This window comes from Aspergillus foveolatus, assembly GCF_047715535.1.
Source record: "Aspergillus foveolatus strain CBS 279.81 unplaced genomic scaffold BDW70scaffold_28, whole genome shotgun sequence".
NCBI lineage: Eukaryota > Fungi > Ascomycota > Eurotiomycetes > Eurotiales > Aspergillaceae > Aspergillus > Aspergillus foveolatus.
Window position 1 is genome coordinate 83900 of NW_027396092.1, and position 18938 is coordinate 102837.

The 18938-nt window shown below is 50.2% G+C and overlaps 4 protein-coding genes across 4 annotated transcripts; 2 read left to right on the plus strand and 2 right to left on the minus strand.

The window, feature by feature from the left end:
• Positions 1 to 1750: 1750 nt before the first annotated feature.
• BDW70DRAFT_137377 (F-actin-capping protein subunit alpha) lies at positions 1751 to 3247 on the plus strand. The gene is made up of 7 exons (XM_073737027.1): positions 1751 to 1885; positions 1945 to 1963; positions 2073 to 2188; positions 2253 to 2342; positions 2404 to 2456; positions 2506 to 2643; positions 2714 to 3247. Exons 1-7 carry the CDS (start codon positions 1829 to 1831, stop codon positions 3060 to 3062), a joined length of 822 nt encoding a protein of 273 aa, XP_073595396.1. The 5' UTR covers positions 1751 to 1828; the 3' UTR covers positions 3063 to 3247.
• A 4344-nt stretch (positions 3248 to 7591) lies between these two features.
• Positions 7592 to 10348, minus strand: BDW70DRAFT_58719 (putative microtubule associated protein (Ase1)). Its single transcript, XM_073744341.1, has 4 exons — positions 10142 to 10348; positions 10036 to 10088; positions 9765 to 9979; positions 7592 to 9715 (listed from the first exon to the last, which is right to left on the minus strand). The coding sequence occupies exons 1-4, from the start codon at positions 10256 to 10258 to the stop codon at positions 7776 to 7778; spliced, it is 2325 nt and encodes a 774-aa protein (XP_073595397.1). The 5' UTR covers positions 10259 to 10348; the 3' UTR covers positions 7592 to 7775.
• A 411-nt stretch (positions 10349 to 10759) lies between these two features.
• On the plus strand, positions 10760 to 12054 carry BDW70DRAFT_58740 (Mov34/MPN/PAD-1 family protein). The gene is made up of 2 exons (XM_073744342.1): positions 10760 to 10929; positions 10982 to 12054. Exons 1-2 carry the CDS (start codon positions 10902 to 10904, stop codon positions 11962 to 11964), a joined length of 1011 nt encoding a protein of 336 aa, XP_073595398.1. The 5' UTR covers positions 10760 to 10901; the 3' UTR covers positions 11965 to 12054.
• A 1499-nt stretch (positions 12055 to 13553) lies between these two features.
• Positions 13554 to 17406, minus strand: BDW70DRAFT_150718 (putative cell division control protein Cdc25; the record flags this gene model as incomplete). The annotated part of the gene is made up of 3 exons (XM_073739196.1): positions 13554 to 13888; positions 13969 to 14185; positions 14233 to 17406. 3 exons carry the CDS (start codon positions 17404 to 17406, stop codon positions 13554 to 13556), a joined length of 3726 nt encoding a protein of 1241 aa, XP_073595399.1.
• Positions 17407 to 18938: the final 1532 nt, after the last annotated feature.

An 18938-nucleotide genomic window follows, 5' to 3' on the forward strand; every position in this document is an offset into this window, starting at 1 on the left:
GACTTCACATTCTGTGTCCAAGCGCTCTAGGCCGCTGTCTGTTATTTGAAAAACGAGTGCTGAAACGTACGCTCGGAGACACGGAGACAATTTTCTGTCGACTGAGACGTCTTGCAAGAAGAATTAAGCAGAGATAAAATTCCGCCTCTTTCTGGGCAATTTGCCAGGTTGCCGACATCTCGAAGCTGGAAAATTGATCGCCCTTGCAGAAACAAACTCATGATATTGAACTAGTTGAATTTATACTAAAGGCTACGATCAAGACTTGTGGTGTAATGATTGACCAATGTAAGTTCTGTTCATTCTTGTGAGGGGAGTTTTAGGAGTTTTGATTCAACCCTAACTAGACTCCGAATAATAAGTGCAGCAAGGATTCAACCACTAGCGCAAGCCATTCTGAGCGCTTGAATGCGGCGAGTCGTAATGTTAGTCATTTCTTACATCAAATTCAATCAGCTGATGTTATAGTAGTGCAAGAAGCGAGACAACAAGTGCATCCGTACTGGGCTGGCAGAACCAGATGTCGCCTGCATATCCACGTCGCCTTCTCAAAGTTTCCGCCCGTGAACCAAGAGCTGTCGGGAGATTTCGGGACATCATGAACGTATTTTGGGAGAAGAATCGTGTGCAGAGATGGAACGCAGAAATATTCGGCCATGAACGAAACCTACGAGCCCTCTGATCCAGGACACTAAAGGTCGACGTTCATTTGCAAAAGAGGTCATCAAATGGAGTGGCCGAGCTTGATATCCTGACAGAGCCTGAGTCCTCTCGTGGGCTATACGGCGACGAAGCTATTCGTTACCGGTGTTTACTGGCACTCTTGCAGACTATGGGGAGCCAGTATGCAGAGCTATTGCTTCTGGTGATATTCTCACTATCACTTCTCATGATCATGAGCATTTGCCGCTCCCAAGCTGGCCACTACTGAAAATACAGCGGTACGTCCAGCGAATCGCAGGGTTGAGTGATCCCGCCGAGATAGGAAATCATCTAGACTATAATGGTTATGATGCAGTCAGTACGGCTCCTTACATTGCTGCTATACGCCGTACAGAGACATTTACAAGTGGCTGGAGGTTCTTCCAGAAAAGGATGAAGGATATGACGCCCAACAGCCGCCAATACAGGTTAATCGTCTCATAACACCTCTATAGTCTCGGCTCGGCTAACAATACTTCTATGCATATCCCTGTACTTCTCCAAGAACTTTTCCTGATACGGTAGATGAGCAGATAATAACAGCACTCTAGCGGTAGCAGGAAGGGAGCGAAATAGGCGAGGGAGAGGGTTGATATGGATGGAGATAATGTCAATGCGATCAATATCTACTAATTGTCGCTGGCCCATTCCCTATCAATAGGTTAACTAGTAGTTGTAACGCCTGTGACATGATCAATGCGGGTTCGAAATGACTCAGATCACTCAAAAAGGTTTCTGCATACGGATCGCCTCGGTATAGTTCTCAATATATACTTTAGGGATTAGCTAGAAGGTGTTCTGTCCGCAATCTTGCCGGGTCGTGAAACACATACACACAATAGACAGGCGGAAATACAGCCATGAAGGACTCCAATAGTGATTTTTTCAGCATCAGTTCCTCGGGTCCTTCTTGTAATGCGTACTGTAGCAAACGCCCCATGCGCCGGATCACCGCCCACGTGCCGTTCCGCGGCTATCGCGCTACGTGGAGGTGCTTGTTGACACCGGAGTCCTCCTCACTCCCCGCTTCAGCTCTCATTGCTACACTTCTGGATATAATCCGCTCTACTGTTACGCGCGACATTAATCTTCCATTTCGTTCCCTACTCAAGCTCACCTTACTCCAATGGCATCGACCGTCGAACTTGCATCCTCCTTCATCGAAGGTGCCCCGCCAGGCGAGGTACGACAGCTCACCTGCAGATGTATGCACTTGGACAATTCGCTAATCTGCTCTTGTAGCTTGCTGATGTTGTTTCCGGTATTTCCTACCGCATATTCTCCCTCCCACTCTAGCTGCACACCTCTCGCAACACCACGATCTCTCATCTACCGAGCTGTCACTGAATATCATATTCCCTGACTTCCAGATATCAAAACTCTTACCTCCGACGGCGATGACATAATCCCGTCGCTTGCACCCGCATTCGAACGATACAACGAATCGCAGCTGGCGACGGTGAAGCTCCCTGGAGCTAGTCAGGAGGTGGGTTGTCGGTTCTACGAAGCTCGATACAAGGTAGCTTCATGACTAATAACTGTAACGGCAGGTCATTGTGTCCGAATTCAACAAGCTAGAGGGGAACAGATACTTTGATGTGGAAAGCCAGACGTCCTTTGAAGTCGACCACATTACGCAAGTGAGGATCGCCGATATTGCGGGGTTGGAACAGAGTGCTGACATTGTATTGCGGCGGACAGAGCGCTTCCGCGGCGCAGTCATATGTTTTGGAATCACAGAATGCGGATTTGATGTAAGTGACTGAGAGGATCTCTTGCAGCTATATGCTGATGGTTTTTCAGCAAATCGCTCCTCAAGGCACTGGGGGCACATGCTCGGGAGCACTACCCTTCCTCCTCGTACGGCGTATACCCAATCGAAAACGACTCGGCTATTGCTATCTTACTGGTCGCGAACCGTTACTCTCCCAACAACTTCTGGTAAGTCAGCGTTAAGGAAACAGAAAAGCTTTGGGCTCAGCCTCTTGACATGTTGGATGTTGGCTTCCAGGAACGGCCGATACCGCTCTATCTACCAGATCCCCGTAGGTGACTCCACCACAGTAACGGGCAAGATCCACGTCGACGTGCACTACTACGAAGACGGAAACGTCGCCCTGAACACAAAGAAGCCGCTGAACATTTCTGTACCGAACGCCAGCGCCGAGAGCATCATTTCGCGCATTGCCTCTGCCGAGCGTAACTACCAGGAAGAGCTCAACAAAGCGTTTGGTCAGATGGCGGAGGGTGCCTTCAAATCTCTGCGGAGACAGCTTCCCATCACGAGGCAGAAGGTCGAGTGGGAGAAGGTCGGTGGGTACCGGCTTGGACAGGATATCTCTGGTGGAAAGGGGCGGTAGGCTGGAACTCAGTGGTTTTTCTCCGTAATCACTCTTGATCTATTGCAGCGAATATTTCCTTCTCGCCAGCCAATATACCACCCGCTTGAGGGCTTGTCATCGTACGGGCTGTGATTGATTACGTCGAAGCTGATAAATGCATACTTATACCAGCCATGATTTAATTGATCCTTTAATACTCTTCCTCTCTCCGACATCTCTTTGCCTTCCAACACACCCTGTCTTATCATATCCGGACCTTCTATGTCCGCCTTAGGGGGCTGACACCCCAGAAGGAAACTGGTCTCTTAATCAGAATAGAGGGCCTACACATCCCAACGCACATATCGCTGCCTTTTAACGATGGCAACAACAGTCCTACTAACCAGAGAGTCCAGTAGTATGCTCTAGAAAACTGCAAAGACCTAGGAAGTGAATGGAACCTTCAAGAGGATGACCAACTGGAGTGTCCCAGGTGCGAGTCCCAACCATGTTAGATTCCAGTTTATTCACAATACAAACGCTAATTGCGTTGAATTACGGCTGTTCTCGCTTGACTCTAAGCTTGACTACAATATACCGCCACACACACACAGTTGCTTGTTCTCTGGGACCATGATGAAATCCGCTTTTGACATCCGGCCCAGAGGGGAACGTGGCTCTGACTGTACGTAAAACTATTCTTGTCTAGGATTAGAATCTTGAGCCACAATAATTAGTGCCTTCTTCTGCTGATGGACTCTGTGCTCAAGCGTCAGACGTATCAGCTTGATCTCTTGCGTAGGCCAGAGAGCTGGATCTTCCCCATATACCGAGAAACCCTCCCCTCCTCCTGTAACCCGACCAGACTCAAAGTTAGATGTGCTACCAATATATGCATGGTTTGTCAAAACGTTGGGATGTATCCTTTGTCTAAAAGGTATCGAACAGCTCTTGGATGCGAAGCTACCAACAGCAACAAAGCAAGGGCAACATACAGGCTCGCAATTGTAGGCGGGATGGATAATTTTAGCGTCCTGGACAAGACCCATTAACTCAGAGCAGGTCTAACTCATACGGGAAACATCATTTCTGGCACAGAAGAGAGGGAAACGGCCCCTGAGAAGACAGCCTAGGAAGCTGACCATGTCTGCGAATGCTATAGACGGCGTTGCCGTTACGACCGAGGTCTGTCTGAGCTCATCCATATCTTTAACATCTAACCCTTGCAGTGCTAGGTTTTACAACACGAAGTCCTACACTTCCTCGCACCTCATCCTCTTCCGCAACTCCTATTTGCAAGTGCTATCGTCCTCGTACCATTACAGCAGCAAGGCAATCTCCATTGACCGCGATGGAGAACCCAGGTCACGGCACATGCAAGCTAGCGCTGCGCATGCGATAGTCACTTCTTCGGAACGAGTCAGTGCGAGATTGAAAACAAAAACATTCCTCTATGTCTAGAGACAGCCTTTAACGAGCAGTCACGAGGTTTTATAGCACGTACGGCGGTTTGTTCGATGCGGGTCGTTGGTTATGAGTGCGTGGCAAGCGCCTTGATGAAATTGTTGCTACTGGAGGGTACCTAAATTGTGAGTTACCACATTCCTAGACCATTCCTGTGTGTCTATCCCAATTGAGACTACTATCTGCTTTTCGTGCCGGGGGAGACGAAGAATTGCCATGAACTTTGACAGGGTGATATGCCTACCTTCAGGTGTGGTGAATGGCTGCCGCTGGAATTAGGGCTCAGGTGGGGGCATCGCCAGAACGGCCCCTTTGCTCACCCTCCATTTCTGTAGGGAGTCTCTAACTGCAGTCTCTGTACTCTGGAGTCTTTAGCCTCTGTGGTTTCTATGAAGCTTAAGCGAGGGTAATCGGTAGGCAGACGTAGTGCTACGTTGGGATTTTCATTCGGAGTTTCGTTCTTTGCCTGTCCTGCCCTGTCATGCTGGGGAGTTCCCTGTACTCAAATTTAAGTACTGCGCTGCTCCAACTCCCGCTCCGCTACCAGAACTCCGTTCCTGACTGGCCTCGCAAAATCTCCTTGACTCTTTTTGTCGCTGTCATCCGGCGGCAATATGCGTGATCGAGCATATGCATCTGATATCCCGCCACCGACTTGACCTAAACCCCTACCTCCGGTGCCCTGGAGCAGCAGTCGCTACGGAAGAGCTAGATCGCCTGTTGCCATATTTCATATCGAGCCTGGCTCGCGGCTCGTAGGATGATGGCCCGGCTCGTGACGCAGACGGTCTGCCGCCGGCCAGAATATTAAATGATATCATTAGCGTAGCTTTAGAAAAGAACAACAATCAATCATACTTCATACATCAATCAAACCCTTGCTCATTGCAACATCGCCGCTTGACAAACAAGCCCGCATATTATACTTTATTGTGTTGTTTTTTTTTTTTTGATTTTATTTATTTTAGTTATTTTAACAGGGTAGATACGAGGCTTTGCTAGCTGTTGTCACGGTCCCGCGTACCGTGATCATGAGCTAGCCTGGACTACAGAGCAGCATTTCTAGGCATGGTGCTAGGACTGTAACAAGCGATTATCTCGCTTCATCGTGTATCGACTTCTGCCGTCATTGACCGCCTATTAGATAAGGTTAGGCTTCGCCTCGTCAAGACATCCCACAAAATGATTCCTTCGTGTACATATTTCTCCTCTCCATGCTTAGTATTCTGAATATGAGCGCCAGAATGGTTGTCTGAATGTTCTGATAGGCTCGTTGTCTTAGCTGTCATAAATACCTACTAGGTAACTGAAATGGAGAAGTAGAGGGCCTCTGAGAAGATCGGTGCATGGAGCAGGCCCATCGCGGTCGAACTGCTGAGTGCTCTAGCTGGTAAAAACCATCCATGTTTGCGGCTTCAAGAACCACAGTCGGGTGAAGGCATACGGAACTGGGCTCGATGACCATGGAGAGCCGCAAGTCCCAGTCTAGTTGTGCTGTGCAAGACTCACCAACTCATCCACCTCATCACTCACTAGCAATATTCTATGCCTTCTCCCCCACCTCTTTGGCAAGGAGACGAGATACGAGAGTCGCAAATCAATGGGGCTCGATAGTTGTAGGTCTAATTATTCTCTTCTTATACCAGCAGTATAGTTTTCCATTCTGGAGCTATAGCTTACACGAGTACCGCCGGTCCACATGCATAGGCGACTAGCCAAGATCCTATAAGCCACGAGTTCTCCACCATTCAGTTTTCTATCACCCAAGATCATTTCTTTTGCACTCAAACACGGCCTCTTCTATCCTCTGGAACTAAAGCATTACGTATACTCATGGGAGGCGAAGAGTACACCGCGCATCCAACAAAGACAGCACTGCTCGCCCTGCAAAATATCGCATTGCACTGCATCGCAGTCTAAAACTATCACATTAGCATCAGCCTGTTTTTGCCATTGCGATACCGCCTATGTCAAGTCACTAAGGAAGAGAAACAGACGGAAGTTGAATTGCTGCCAGTGCCTTGGTAGCTTCTAAAGAGCCTCACGGTCCTCATCTGCAAATCCATCAAGTTCGACCTCGACAATAGCCGGCGGACATTTAACTTTGATCTGTGGCTTGGAATCGGATTCCTGACGTAGACAGCAGGTCCAGCATTATCCCTAAGCTGGGTTAGTGGTTTAGTTTCTATATTTCACGTTGCGGAAGGGCTCAAAGAAGGCTGGAGAACAAGCGTACGCCTTTATAGGGGATACTACATTGCCAAATCAACCTGTTAGCTCATCCCAACTCATGCCATTTACAATGCACGCTGGGAGATAGATAGAAATCACCATATTCTCTGGACAATTTGGCTTCCCAAAAAAACACTCGCGATAGCAGACGCGCGGCTCGCCGTCTCCTCCTTTGCCATCGCCACAATAATTACCCTGTCTACCGGCCGCCTTATCCTGTTCTTTTAAGATAATGACGCTCGACGAACCTAGGGTGATGGGGGGCATGAGGCCCGCTAAAATATAGGTGAGATGCATTCTGATGCAGTATTTGGTCAGTTGGTACGTAATCGGTCAGCTATAAAAGAATTGTTGGTCAAGATAGAATAGTTAAAGGAGAAGAAGAGGGAGAGTTTGCATTGATATAACCAGCGGTCACTAAAACATCCGAGTCAATCGGTCAGGGTCTATTCAATTACTCGAAACACTATGCTCTATGGCGTATACGAAGAGCTTAAGATAAGCTCTAACAGACAAGATTTCGTGGTTCAGTCAGGTTACACCAAGGGAAACAAAAAAAAAAAAAAAGAGATTTTCAATTCACGAGCTAAATCAATATACGCTTGCTGATATCAAACACATAACGAGCATGCCTGCGACTGGCGCAAATCACAAAATCAACACAACCGCCAGGAACCATATAAAATAAAAGGGGGTCTCACAAAGAAAGCCAATATTAAATCATAAAGGGCGCAGCATTATTTAAGCACACGGGCCAAAACCATAGTAGAAGAAGACAACAGGCTTCCAACGAGTTCGCGACCTCTCGAGGATCTGGAGTCCAGGCCGGTCCCCGGAAGTAGCGTGACTGTAAAGACAGGTCAGAAATACCAAGTGAATACCAGAATTCGAACATAGAAATATTAGACTGCCACTGCAGGTGATAGGACATTAGCCGTGGGTAATGTTGACTGTGTCAGGTCTGGTCGTGGGAGTCATCAGGTCAGATGTCTCATAACGGATTTCTGTAGGATTGTAACGAGCGGCTCGTGGAGCAGTAACGAGGGTGGTAACTTTTTAGTAAGCCTCCATGTCATCGGTCCAGCCGTTATCACTTCCGGCCACTCGTACCATATGTCTTCCAATCGGTTCATCGGGGCTAACGCTTCGGATTCCCTTCGCCTTCTTGCCAGCCAACGATATCGAGGGCTGCTGGTCCTCCGGCGCCAGGCGTTTTCCATGCGCTGCCCTAAGTCTGGCGTAGTACGCTTCACTCGCGTCACCGTCCGACTCTGATCCGTCGTCAAACGTCTCCCAGTTCTCGGATCCCGTCGTTATCGTATCGGCAGCGGAGGCGGAAGAAGCATTGGACACTTGCCTGGGGGCCGGAGGTGGTGGGGCGTGCTGCAGGTACGGGTTAGGTCGCGGGAATTGTCCCTGCAGGGACGACTTGAGCGACACAGACGAAGCAGAGGATTGTGATGATTGAGAGAATCCGGTTGAACGTTGCGAAAATATGGAGGAGCTCATGAAGGAACGTTGGCGATCATCATACACATCTTCGGGGCTAACTGGCCGGACAAATGAATTGGACATGGCGCTCGCGCAGCGAGGAGGTTCAAACAGGTAGCTTCCTCGCTCTTCTTTGTCAGTTGCCGTCAGGGCTCGCATCCTCGGTGGTGGCGCGCGAGACGAAGGCAGTTTACCATTCACCGTGCTCGAAGAGTATGTACCCGGACCACGGCGGTCAGCAGAATTGTTTCCATGGGGCATATTGCTCAACGGGACTCTGGCCGGGATTTTCGTCGGTGACTTGGCTCCTGACCGAGATGCACCAACAGTGTTGTACTTGGTGGGTTGGCTTGTCGGTGTTTTTGTCGTGGAACGAGGCGGGGGAGGACCCCTCATAGAGCTTCCGGGACGGTTCATGGCGCTGGCAGGACGAGCTGGGGGAGCGTTGCGTTTCGTCGTACTTGACGGACCAGGTGTCTTGGAACGTGCCGGAGGCTTCGCAGCTACTTTGGTGAGTTCATCGAGATATCTTTCTCCCTGAACCAGGAACGGCCGTCCGTACTCGTCCTCGAAATTCTCCAATTCTTTCCTGAGGTCGGTCTCAACCTTCGGCAACTCCTTGGCGATTCTTTTTCTCATCTTCTCCTCTCTCAGTAGCTTTCCGGGATCACGCCGTTCCCCCTTGTTTCCGCGTGCCATTAACCGAGACGCGTCCTGGCTGGAAACAGCCAAAGCCTCCCGTTCTGCAAGAAGGCTTCGATGTTTGTCGATTAAATTCAGGATTGGCGCGCGCTGTTCTTTCAAAGCTTCTAGGCGTGCAATCTCCGCCTCATGAGCCTCCAAGAGTGCATCGCTGTAAACATCAGAGAAGGCGGGTGTAAAGTCCAACATTTCTTCTTCCGAATAATACAACCCGTCCCACAGCTCCTGCAGGCGGCACCGTGCGTCCTCCACGAAAAGGTGTAGGTTCTGCCTCTTTAACTCGTTTAGACGGGAAAGTTCCTCTTCAAACTCGTTGATAGTGCGAAGGCCGCAGCCACGGTTCGCAGCGAGGAAAGCCTTTCTGTCACATTCCTCGACGCCAAAGCGTTCCCAGAGTCCTTCAACGGCGTGTTTGAGATCTTTCAGCTTGCGCTCGCGCCCTCTTTTTTCATCCAGCAGTTTCTCCCTACGCGCGAGCAAGTTTGCCAAGTCCGATTCATGAAGTCCTAGTTGTTCGGGCGACTCGCGATAGTGCTGAACAATACTGGAATCAGTCTGTGCCTGAGGCGTCCCAAGCTCGGCCCAGAGCTTGATGATTTCTTCGCATGTTGTGGTCACAAGCTCAAGACGGCGGTGGTATTCTTCGTATACTCTAGTAAACTCGTTATCGAGGGCCGTAACGTACGTTGGGGAGAGATCGAAACTCGGAGCAACCGAAGATCCAGGAGCCGTGGGAGGAAGCTCGAGTGTAACGAAGGAGGGTTCGAGGTGGGACGAATATGACTCGAGGGCTTCGACCAGTTCTGTATGTTGTTAGCAACTTTAATTTCGGAGCATTAGGGAACAGCGTACTCTTCACTTGTTCAAACCGCTGCCTATGTAGTTTGCTGATTGCGCTGTGTTGTTCTCGGAGGAAGGCGACGCAGCGATTAAGGGGATAAGTAACCTGGAGATCATCGTTGTCGAGACTGTACTGGCCATTGGCTTTCTCGTCAACCAGGGACTCCTCCATTTGTTGAATCGCATTGATGAGTTTATGCGCTTCTTCTGTCATCGCATTCTTCTCGCTGAAAGTAAATTGGTTAGAGCGACGCAGCAGTTCTCTTTTTACAGTCACACTTACTCGTCGACAAGCTTCAAGTGGTTGTTGAGTGTCTCTGATAGCGCGCTGAAGAGCTGTCACAGCTGTCAGCCTCACGTATGCGATTTACAGGGTAATGTAAATATACCTCTGCTTCTCGAGACTCGCGCTCATGACTGGGAACTCCGATCTCATCGAAAATCCCGTGGAGCTGGCTGACAATATTATTGACCTGGGTGGTCAAGTAGCTTGTATCAACGCCCATTGTGACTCAAGCTCCAAGAGATAGCTGTCAAAGTAACAACCTCAAGATATCAATAATCTCCGAGATGTGACCCGCTGACAGTCAGTCATGTACGGACGCGGCGGCAATGCGCCTGAGAAGAGAGCGACAAGGTGAATGCCACGCGAAACCACAAATCAACAATGAAAAACAAATTCCCGGATGAGGGACCCGCACAGCTTATATGCACCCAGCAACGTGACGGCAAGGGAGTGGAGTGGAGGCAGGGAGCTGAGGGGGCAGAGGGGGCAGAGGGGGCAGATACAGGATAATTATTATTGTTTCTTGGAGGTGTTGCTGACCTTTGCGCCGCACTGAGATCCGCTTCCAAGGATTTGTTGATCTGATCGCAGTCTCTCAGGCAACCGCTGACTCAGCTTTGCCCCGCCCGCTTCTGCCGGCTCTACCCCACCGCCTTCGATGCTTCTCCGCAACAGCTCCAGCACCTCTCCGTATCTATCGGATAGACTATTAATGACCAACTCATTACCTTGATTCAAATCGTGCTTGGCCAGCTTTATTTATTGCATAATCAAGCCTGATTGAGCTTATTCTCCAAATCATTAAATAGCCTTACTAGCGCTCAGATCCTCGCCGTCATCGGGGATATCCCCACCTGACAATCATGATGCAAGCTGCTCAACTATCCTGGGGTTAGTACTGAGATCTTCTACTTCATGATCCTCTGATTCTTACGGCTCGTAGAGCTAGAAAATGCTGTTACCCTAATTGATCCCCAACGAGACGCCCTCTACAAATACGACGAGGAAACCCACAAATACCTTAGTGATGCCCGTCCATGGACAAAAGACCCTCACTATTTCAAATCAGTTCGAGTCTCCGCCGTCGCTCTCCTGAAAATGGTTATGCACGCCCGCTCCGGCGGTTCGCTCGAAGTCATGGGTCTGATGCAAGGCTACATCCTCCCCAACACATTCGTCGTAACAGACGCCTTCCGCCTTCCCGTCGAGGGCACAGAGACTCGAGTTAACGCGCAAGACGAAGCAAACGAGTATATGGTCTCATATCTCCAGTCGTGTCGGGAAGCAGGGAGGATGGAAAACGCAGTGGGGTGGTACCACAGTCACCCTGGCTACGGGTGCTGGCTTTCGGGCATTGACGTTTCTACGCAGGATATGCAGCAAATGAGCGGGCCATTTGTTGCTGTTGTCATTGATCCCGAACGTACGATCTCTGCGGGAAAGGTAGAAATCGGTGCGTTCAGGACGTTCCCTAAGGACTATACCCCGCCCAAGGAGGAGCAAGAAGAAGACGATTACCAGACCGTACCGCTCAACAAAGCCGAGGACTTTGGAGCACACGCTTCTCATTACTACTCACTTGAGGTGTCACTTTTTAAAAGCGCCCTTGATACTGAGATTCTCTCCCTCCTTTGGAATAAGTACTGGGTCGCCACGCTCAGCCAAAGCCCTCTATTCACCACTCGCGACTATGGAAGTAAACAGATGCTCGACCTCAGCCAGAAGACTCGTCGGGTAGCCCGCGGAATTGAGAGCAACCCGCCTCGAGGGGGCGCCCCTACCCAGGTCAGAGATCAGCAACTCGAGAGAGTAGTAAAGGACGGCCAGCGGATTGTATCGGAGGAAGTCAAGGGACTAGTAGCCGCCGAAGTCAAGATGCAGCTGTTTCAGGGTATCGGGGGAAAACAGACGGTAGAGTCTACTTAGCTCATGATCAGATGATGAGATGATCTATGGCTTTCAACCACTTTCCATATGCAGATTTTATGTATTTGACCCCCACTTGGTATCCGACCCCGTATAGACTATTTGGATGGCAACCTTTGACCTTTTAGTGGGTTTGCATCAGGACGTGGACCTTAGTTATAGCAGACCTAGGACCACACAATGCCAAACAGCGACCTTCGATCAGCTACCGCGGAGGCACCTAGTCGCTATATCTTGAATACGACGACAGTGGTAGACTCAGGCTCTACTAGCGCTAACCACTCTTTATGCAAAGTGATACTTTGTGATGTACCAGATTTTATTTCGCAATTACCAAGCATATACAAGGTAATGTATGTAAGAAAAAAAAGGGAGAGAGATATTTTCAGAAGAAAAAGAAATCATCATCTTGGAGCAAAGACAGCGCCTGCGAAGCGCTAGGTATCCTGCGTCGTAACAATCATTAGCATCAAGCGGCTGGAAGTGCGATTCATGACAGCCGGACAAAAACGGCAAAAAAAGAAAGAAAGAAAGAAAAGGAAAATGGGAAAGAGAAAGCAAAGGAAAGAAAAAGAAAAAGGAGAAAGGAGAAAGAAAAAGTAAAGACAGAAAAGCAACAGTGGACTGGCTGATAAACCATCAGGTAATTGTTACAAGAAGAGAAGACAACAAGTCAGATCAATATAAATCGCGTGACATGAAACATCGCGTGTCGAGGATGAAGCAGATCGGACAATGTGTAGGGAGGTAGGAAAGTGTGGAGCGTCAAGAGTAGAGGGTAGGAAGAAAATGATGAACAAAGGAATGGCAGCTTCACATATGCGCGAGGGAAAAGAGAGTGACGTTCATGGGTGGTAAGGTCGGAGGTGGTATTTGATGCTTCGCAGGAGCCCTGAGCGGGAAATGAGGCGGGATGGACAAAGTCACTGTCCGGCTTATCCTATCGTAGGCCGAAGCTTGAAGAAAGCTGCTTCCCCTGCTGAGCAGGGAAACTTGCAAAATCATGCGTGGCGTGGTGCTTGGTGCAACCTCACATGATCGAAATTAATGTGGTATTGCTAGCACGTGTTTGATATCGCCCACTTGGCGCAAGAGCAGAGTCGACGGCGCGTATCAATCGCGCCGATCTGCCCAGGTGGGGTCCTTTTGACAGATACGCCCCGTGGGACGAAGAATTCCAGTGACCGACTGATGGAATGTTCTTTGGAAGCCGCCATATGCGCAGAGCTGCAGTAGTGCTTCGAGTTGAAGAGAATCTGAGACAGGCTGCAGTATCGGGTGCCGCTAGTGATTTTGATAGGCTGATCATATCGTCCCCCTTTCGGCTTTCCGAGTCTCGACACGGCCTCGTCCAGTCAAAGACGACAGGATGGGCCCGTGTCACGCAAACCCAGACGGCGCCTTACAGGAATCCTGATTCAGAGAGAAGTCTACGTAGCAAAAAGCACAATCCGTTAGTCTCGAATCAAACCCAGATCATCGGTAAAGGGCCATTTTTTGAGAAAGCAGAAAAGCGTGGGTGGGTATCGCCAAGAAAAATAGAATGAGGACAAATTGGGTCCGAACAATATAGGGTTAAGGCAGGGGGATTATCGCGATGACATGAGCAGGGTTCCAAACGTCAGAGCACTCATGTCTCTACCACCGGTGGCGTACCTCGCAATTTTCTCGTCTTCACGTTCTCGCGGCTCCACTTCCAGGCTTCGATCGTACATGTCGTGCACATCGCCCGCCCCTTGTAAGTTACTGAGAATGTACTCCTGTAATTCAGTGACAGGTGTCAAAAGGTAGGGCGAATTCTGGTATTGTTGGATGTCACGAATAACCTCCGCCGTTTTGGTTCGTTTGTTGAAATTGATCAATTCGGAGGGCGTAAGAGATGGTATCCCATCCTCGATGAATGTCAAGTCCGTGAGATACACACCTGCCAAAGTTAGATTATTTGTGAACTACAGCGGATCCCAGAGGCTGTTGCAAAAAAAAACTAGGGTCTAAATTGCATACCAAAAAAGGGAATGCAAGGCGGATTGGCAAGATGGAGCGCTTCCCGGTATTCACCAAAGTTCTTCGTACTCGCCATAAGTCTGCGCATCTGCTCTAGGATGGCAGATGTGCGCCCACTGACCTGAGCCCATGTACGAGAAAGTCGATGAATGGGGGCTGTCCCAAGGGCCGAAATAATCGAAGTCAGTGTGGAATAGTTGTTCAAAGCCCGACATTTCTAATATGAGTTAGTACGGTTTCGCAAACTTGGTCAGGAAAACATACATCTGCAACATTCACAAAATGTTTAATGACAACCACTCGCTTCTTCACATCGCTTTGGTTGAGGATCATTTCAGCAACCCAGTTGGTCAGCTGGTTTGAGTGCAGAATCAGAGCCTTCACATTTGCAGCGGGTTCCGGCTCGTCAGGGCCAACTTTCTTCTGCCATGTCTTATTTAGACACTCCGTGGGTTTGATCTTGGAGTAAAGGCGTGATTCGATGATGGTCAGCTGACGGGCGAACTCTGTACAATCAATATCCAAGAACTTCAGCTTCTTCATATTCTTGGGAATGATTGGCGTCGGGGCGGGCGTTGCTTGCGTGGGCACCAGTCGTTTAACGGTGGTATCCTGGCCCCTCAGACGCTGCTCAATGACTGCCAGAAGCTGAGTCGAACCAGGCGTCTTCGTAGTTGCAATTGAATCCTTGGTGAAGGAATGCGCACGCTCGAGGAGCTGCATGTGCGACTCGTCATTCGGCTCCATCCAGTAGTTTTCGAACCAGGTCTTCAGGATATTGACCACGCGGAACCGAATCGGCTTTTGCTTCCTGTCTACCCACATTTGCATCTCATCGGCGTTCAAGCCAAAAGGAGGTTGAATGTTGAACCGCTGCATGATCATCTCAAAAAGCTCCGATGCGGTCGTAAAGGAACGGTAAGTGAGGAGGAAGGTGCTATTGAAAGACATGTCGGGCTTGTCATGACGAGTCAAGTGCTCCACCAACCCTGCCAGTGTACCGCACTTCAGAGTCGGCACGTCATTCTTAGTGTCGTAGAAAACTTCGCCTTCATGATCCATCTTCAAGAACCACGGTGTCTCTTCAGGTTCACGGGCCAGTTCTCGAATGGGTTCTCTTGTAATGGCGGCGGGCGGAGCTTGTCCGAAAAACCTCTGAGCTTTGTCCATATTACGACGCATTTTCTCGGGAGACCCGTCCAACGGATGTGCTGATGGCACACCGACCTCGGTCGACCGAGACTCGGAACGACTGTGCAGGCCCATATAGCCATCACTATCACCGCCAATGCGACTTTCGCTACGTAGAGTAGGTGTTTCGGGCACCTGTTCAAGGAGAAGCGAGAGAGAGAACCCAATCTGAGAAACATAATTCTCAAGTTGTCGGGCAACACCCCGAACAGCATTCAAGCGATCCTCAAGCGAGTCACCGCGAAGTTCTGCCCATTCATCACCAAGCGGTGCCGAAACCGCCTGGCAGCTGACGACAAAGTCAGCTATGGCATCATAGACTCGTTGCTTCTGTGAGCTGAAATCAATGAGCTGGGGATTTTGGAAACTGGTCCCCAGAGGTCCCAGATTTATCGACTCGACAGCAGAGACCCACGGGCGGAATTGTTCGACAACCTTGACAGCAGCTGCGGCAATCAACTCGCTGAGTTCCTCGTGTTCAGCCAGAGTAACAATCTTCTTCTGGTTAAGGGTCAACTGCTCCTCCACGCGGCGGATGGCCCCAACAAAAGACCTTCGAAGGACGTCAATATGGTCCAGAACGTTTGGTTCTAAAGGAACAGTGGGCTCGGGTCGCAAGTCCGCTCCATCTTGGTCCAGAAATGATGTGGGATCAGAGTCGTTTAGTGAAACACCATTGTTCTGCCAGGAGCCGCCCGAAGAGCTACCCATCACAAAGCCGGGGACGATCCGACGAATGTAATCGCCACGTTGCTGTCTTGCAACCTCAACATAACCATAGACCCCTTGCATGACACCGTCGGCTTCTTGAAGGCACTTATTGACAGCGTCTGCGCCCGGCCAATCAGCCGCAGCCATGTGCGATGAGAGAACCAGTTTGGAAAATTTAGACATCATATCCCGGAAATGCTGATATAAAGGCTTGTTCGCGGAGATTATCGAGGGGTTTCCAGAATGGTTATCAGTAGTATCAGAGCCGGCAGCTAAAAGCATGCGCAAGTGGTCTGAAATGTCCTCAGCCTTCCTCACAAACTCTGCACGATCGCCGCTTAACAATGTCTGCCGATAAGCTTCCACAGCCTGGGACATGTTGTCCACAAGTAAGGGCCAGGTGATAGGAGTTGAGGTATGATCGTCGAAGAAATGCTGAGAAACTCGAGATGAAACTGAAGGCCGGTGCATTGGCTCTGAGATCGATGTGTTGCTTCCTGCGCCTGTAGAGCCATAGGGTCTATGAGGGCTTCGACCGAGAGGGCTCTTCCCCTCATTTATGGATTTCGTAGCAGATGGGGGGTGAAGGGAATCCAAAGAAGTGGCGGGCGATACACCGTCGATAAACGACTGGCGTCGCCGAGACATTGAGTCGTGCGAGGCAAGCATGAGAGATTCACCCTCAGCCTCAGATGCCGAGCCATCATAGTCGTCTTCATCACGCTCAAACCCGCGAGCCATTAGTTCGGGGGGCGGTCGAGTTTGGTCAGGTACGAAAAAGTTATTGCGGTCATATGGGCCAGTGTCGTTGGCAGACGGATTTTCAAAGGGAAGTTCCATGGTGCTGTAGCCAGTAAGTGTGTTAAAATAGAATAGACGGCCATCGGGAGTCGCTTGAGGAATCCAGAATGCAGCCTCTTCTTGCTGACTGGGAGGATCCATTCCCTCAATAGGTAGAATTGGCTGAGAATCACGGGCATTTGCAGGAGAGTCAGCATCATCGTCGTGTTCCTCTTCTACTTCCTCACCAGCACCAGAGTCCGCGCTAATATCGGCTTCGTCGTGAACCTGAACCTGTGATACGTGTTCCTCAAGTTCGCGCAGATCAGTAATGACAGCGCAGTAGTTACTGGGAAACCAGCCCCGAACGTTGCCATTGATGACACCGTCCCACCAGCCAGTTTCAAGCTGGTTGAGAACCTGAATGACATCTCCTTGTCGGAAACTCAGACTTGTGTGATCATCAGCATCATAATCATACATGGCCCGCACAAACAGTGCGGGCGCCGGTTCCGGGCTAGGCGACTTCATGGGCGCTATATGTCGTTTCGGTGAGTGGTCTCTCACGACGTCTTTCTGAGAAAATGACAAGCTTCCTCCACGGCTCCGGCTTCTCGGGGCCGGGGTATTAGCCATCGGTTTCTCGGGGTAATCGTACTCGAATTTCTCAAAAGCGGTCACCAAGGCCTTTGTTTTGTTCATCGCCGCTGATCCCTGGTCAACAGCCAATGGATCGAGGACGCGAGTTCCGTACATCGGATGGCCGCAGCAATTAACGAAGGCGGGCGAATGATAAAAAAAGAGAGATTAGAGCAATCAGGGGCTGCTGCATCCCTTGGCTGGGGACTTGACGATTCAACGAAGGGCGTTGCTCATGTCGAGGCAGGCAACCGACCGCGGTAGGCTTGAGGAAGGAGGGGCGGTAAGCGGAGTGCGGAAGGCGGGCTGCTAGGGAGCGACAGGCGGGTAAGCAGACAAGGTGATCGAGCGTGAGCGGAAGGTGGCAGGAGCACGATAAAAGGTTCTCAACAGGAAGTGGATGAAGAATAGTCGAGGACGGGAGAATGAGGGCAAAGGTGGGAAGGGGGAATCAGGAGGGATTTAGGGACGAGTCGGCGGGCCCTCCACTCAGGAAGGTAAGGTTGGCAGCAGAGAGTGGGCACTGGGGACGAGAGACGAGAGTGGGTGGAGGAGCGCAAAGACCAGCAGAAAGTCAGAGACAACATGACAGTACCATTACGCTTGCCGGTAATATTACACCCATCGACCAACATCCAGCCAGGCAGTCGATCATTCGATCAGCAGCTACTTTCAGCTTCACCCACCACGCTTCTCATACTTAGCTGAATTTCTCCATCCAGATTCAGGAATATCTACGGGACGCCCTGTATTGTCTCAGTCCCCCCAATGGCAGGCTCCTCCAAGTTTCACTCCTGGTCGAGGGCGCATTTCCGATGCATTGACCAGGACTTACGTACTTCGCGGCCTCCGATTGAACAGTGCTTTCCAGCCGGCCCAGCCCCAGCACGAGCCCTACCCACACAGAGTCTCAGATTTAAGATCGAGGGTTCCGTCGGGTCTTACCTACGTCCTACGGAGAGTATACAAGAGGAATGCATATGAAGCACTGGCGGAGTACCACGGGGGTGGCAGCCGGACGGCAATTGTTCAACCGACAGGGAGATAATAATGGCGCATACTCGGATCCCAGCCGTTGCAGGCCAAGGCGTCGCCAACGCTCGAGAACCACAGCTGTACAATTAGCGACAGGATAATCACTGACCAGTAGCTACTGCGGACCCGCCACTGTTCAATGGGAATGGATGCATTGACCAGGCCCGCTCTTATTCGTTGCGAGTCAGAAGCCAGAATCCGCGGCATAGCATGACACAGGTTCTCCGCACACTGCGAATTTCCTGGATAGACATGTCTGACTCGGCAGTCGAGACCAGTCCACAAACCAGACTTAACTGTGTGCGCCGCAAAATACAGAGTGCCCTTTCAGAAATGGTTTCGATCCTGATCGTCGGGCATTGAGCGTCATCTCCGTCTGAAAGACCAGTTGCCAGTCCCCTCATACTTGATCCTGGGTGGCGAATGGCGATCCTGCCGATAGCTATGCAGGACTCCCTGGTACAGTGGGGAACATCAGCTGTGAGGTACGAACGAACTAGAACCTCGCTGCACTGCGGGCCAGGAACTTTACTTGTGAATCAATAATACTCATGCTACGTCAATTATTCGGTACAAAAAAACGATGCGAAAATCACCGAAGTAGCTTCTGATCA

Excerpts from the sequence above, each read along its gene's own strand:
- BDW70DRAFT_137377 (XM_073737027.1), top strand. The coding sequence starts at position 1,829 with ATGGCATCGACCGTCGAACTTGCATCCTCCTTCATCGAAGGTGCCCCG. Across the intron at positions 2,343-2,403 it reads AAGTCGACCACATTACGCAA|AGCGCTTCCGCGGCGCAGTC; the intron begins GTGAGGATCGCC and ends TGCGGCGGACAG. Across the intron at positions 2,644-2,713 it reads TACTCTCCCAACAACTTCTG|GAACGGCCGATACCGCTCTA; the intron begins GTAAGTCAGCGT and ends GTTGGCTTCCAG.
- BDW70DRAFT_58719 (XM_073744341.1), bottom strand. The coding sequence starts at position 10,258 with ATGGGCGTTGATACAAGCTACTTGACCACCCAGGTCAATAATATTGTC. Across the intron at positions 10,089-10,141 it reads GCGAGTCTCGAGAAGCAGAG|CTCTTCAGCGCGCTATCAGA; the intron begins GTATATTTACAT and ends CAGCTGTGACAG. Across the intron at positions 9,980-10,035 it reads CACTTGAAGCTTGTCGACGA|CGAGAAGAATGCGATGACAG; the intron begins GTAAGTGTGACT and ends ATTTACTTTCAG.
- BDW70DRAFT_58740 (XM_073744342.1), top strand. The coding sequence starts at position 10,902 with ATGATGCAAGCTGCTCAACTATCCTGGG. Across the intron at positions 10,930-10,981 it reads AGCTGCTCAACTATCCTGGG|AGCTAGAAAATGCTGTTACC; the intron begins GTTAGTACTGAG and ends TACGGCTCGTAG.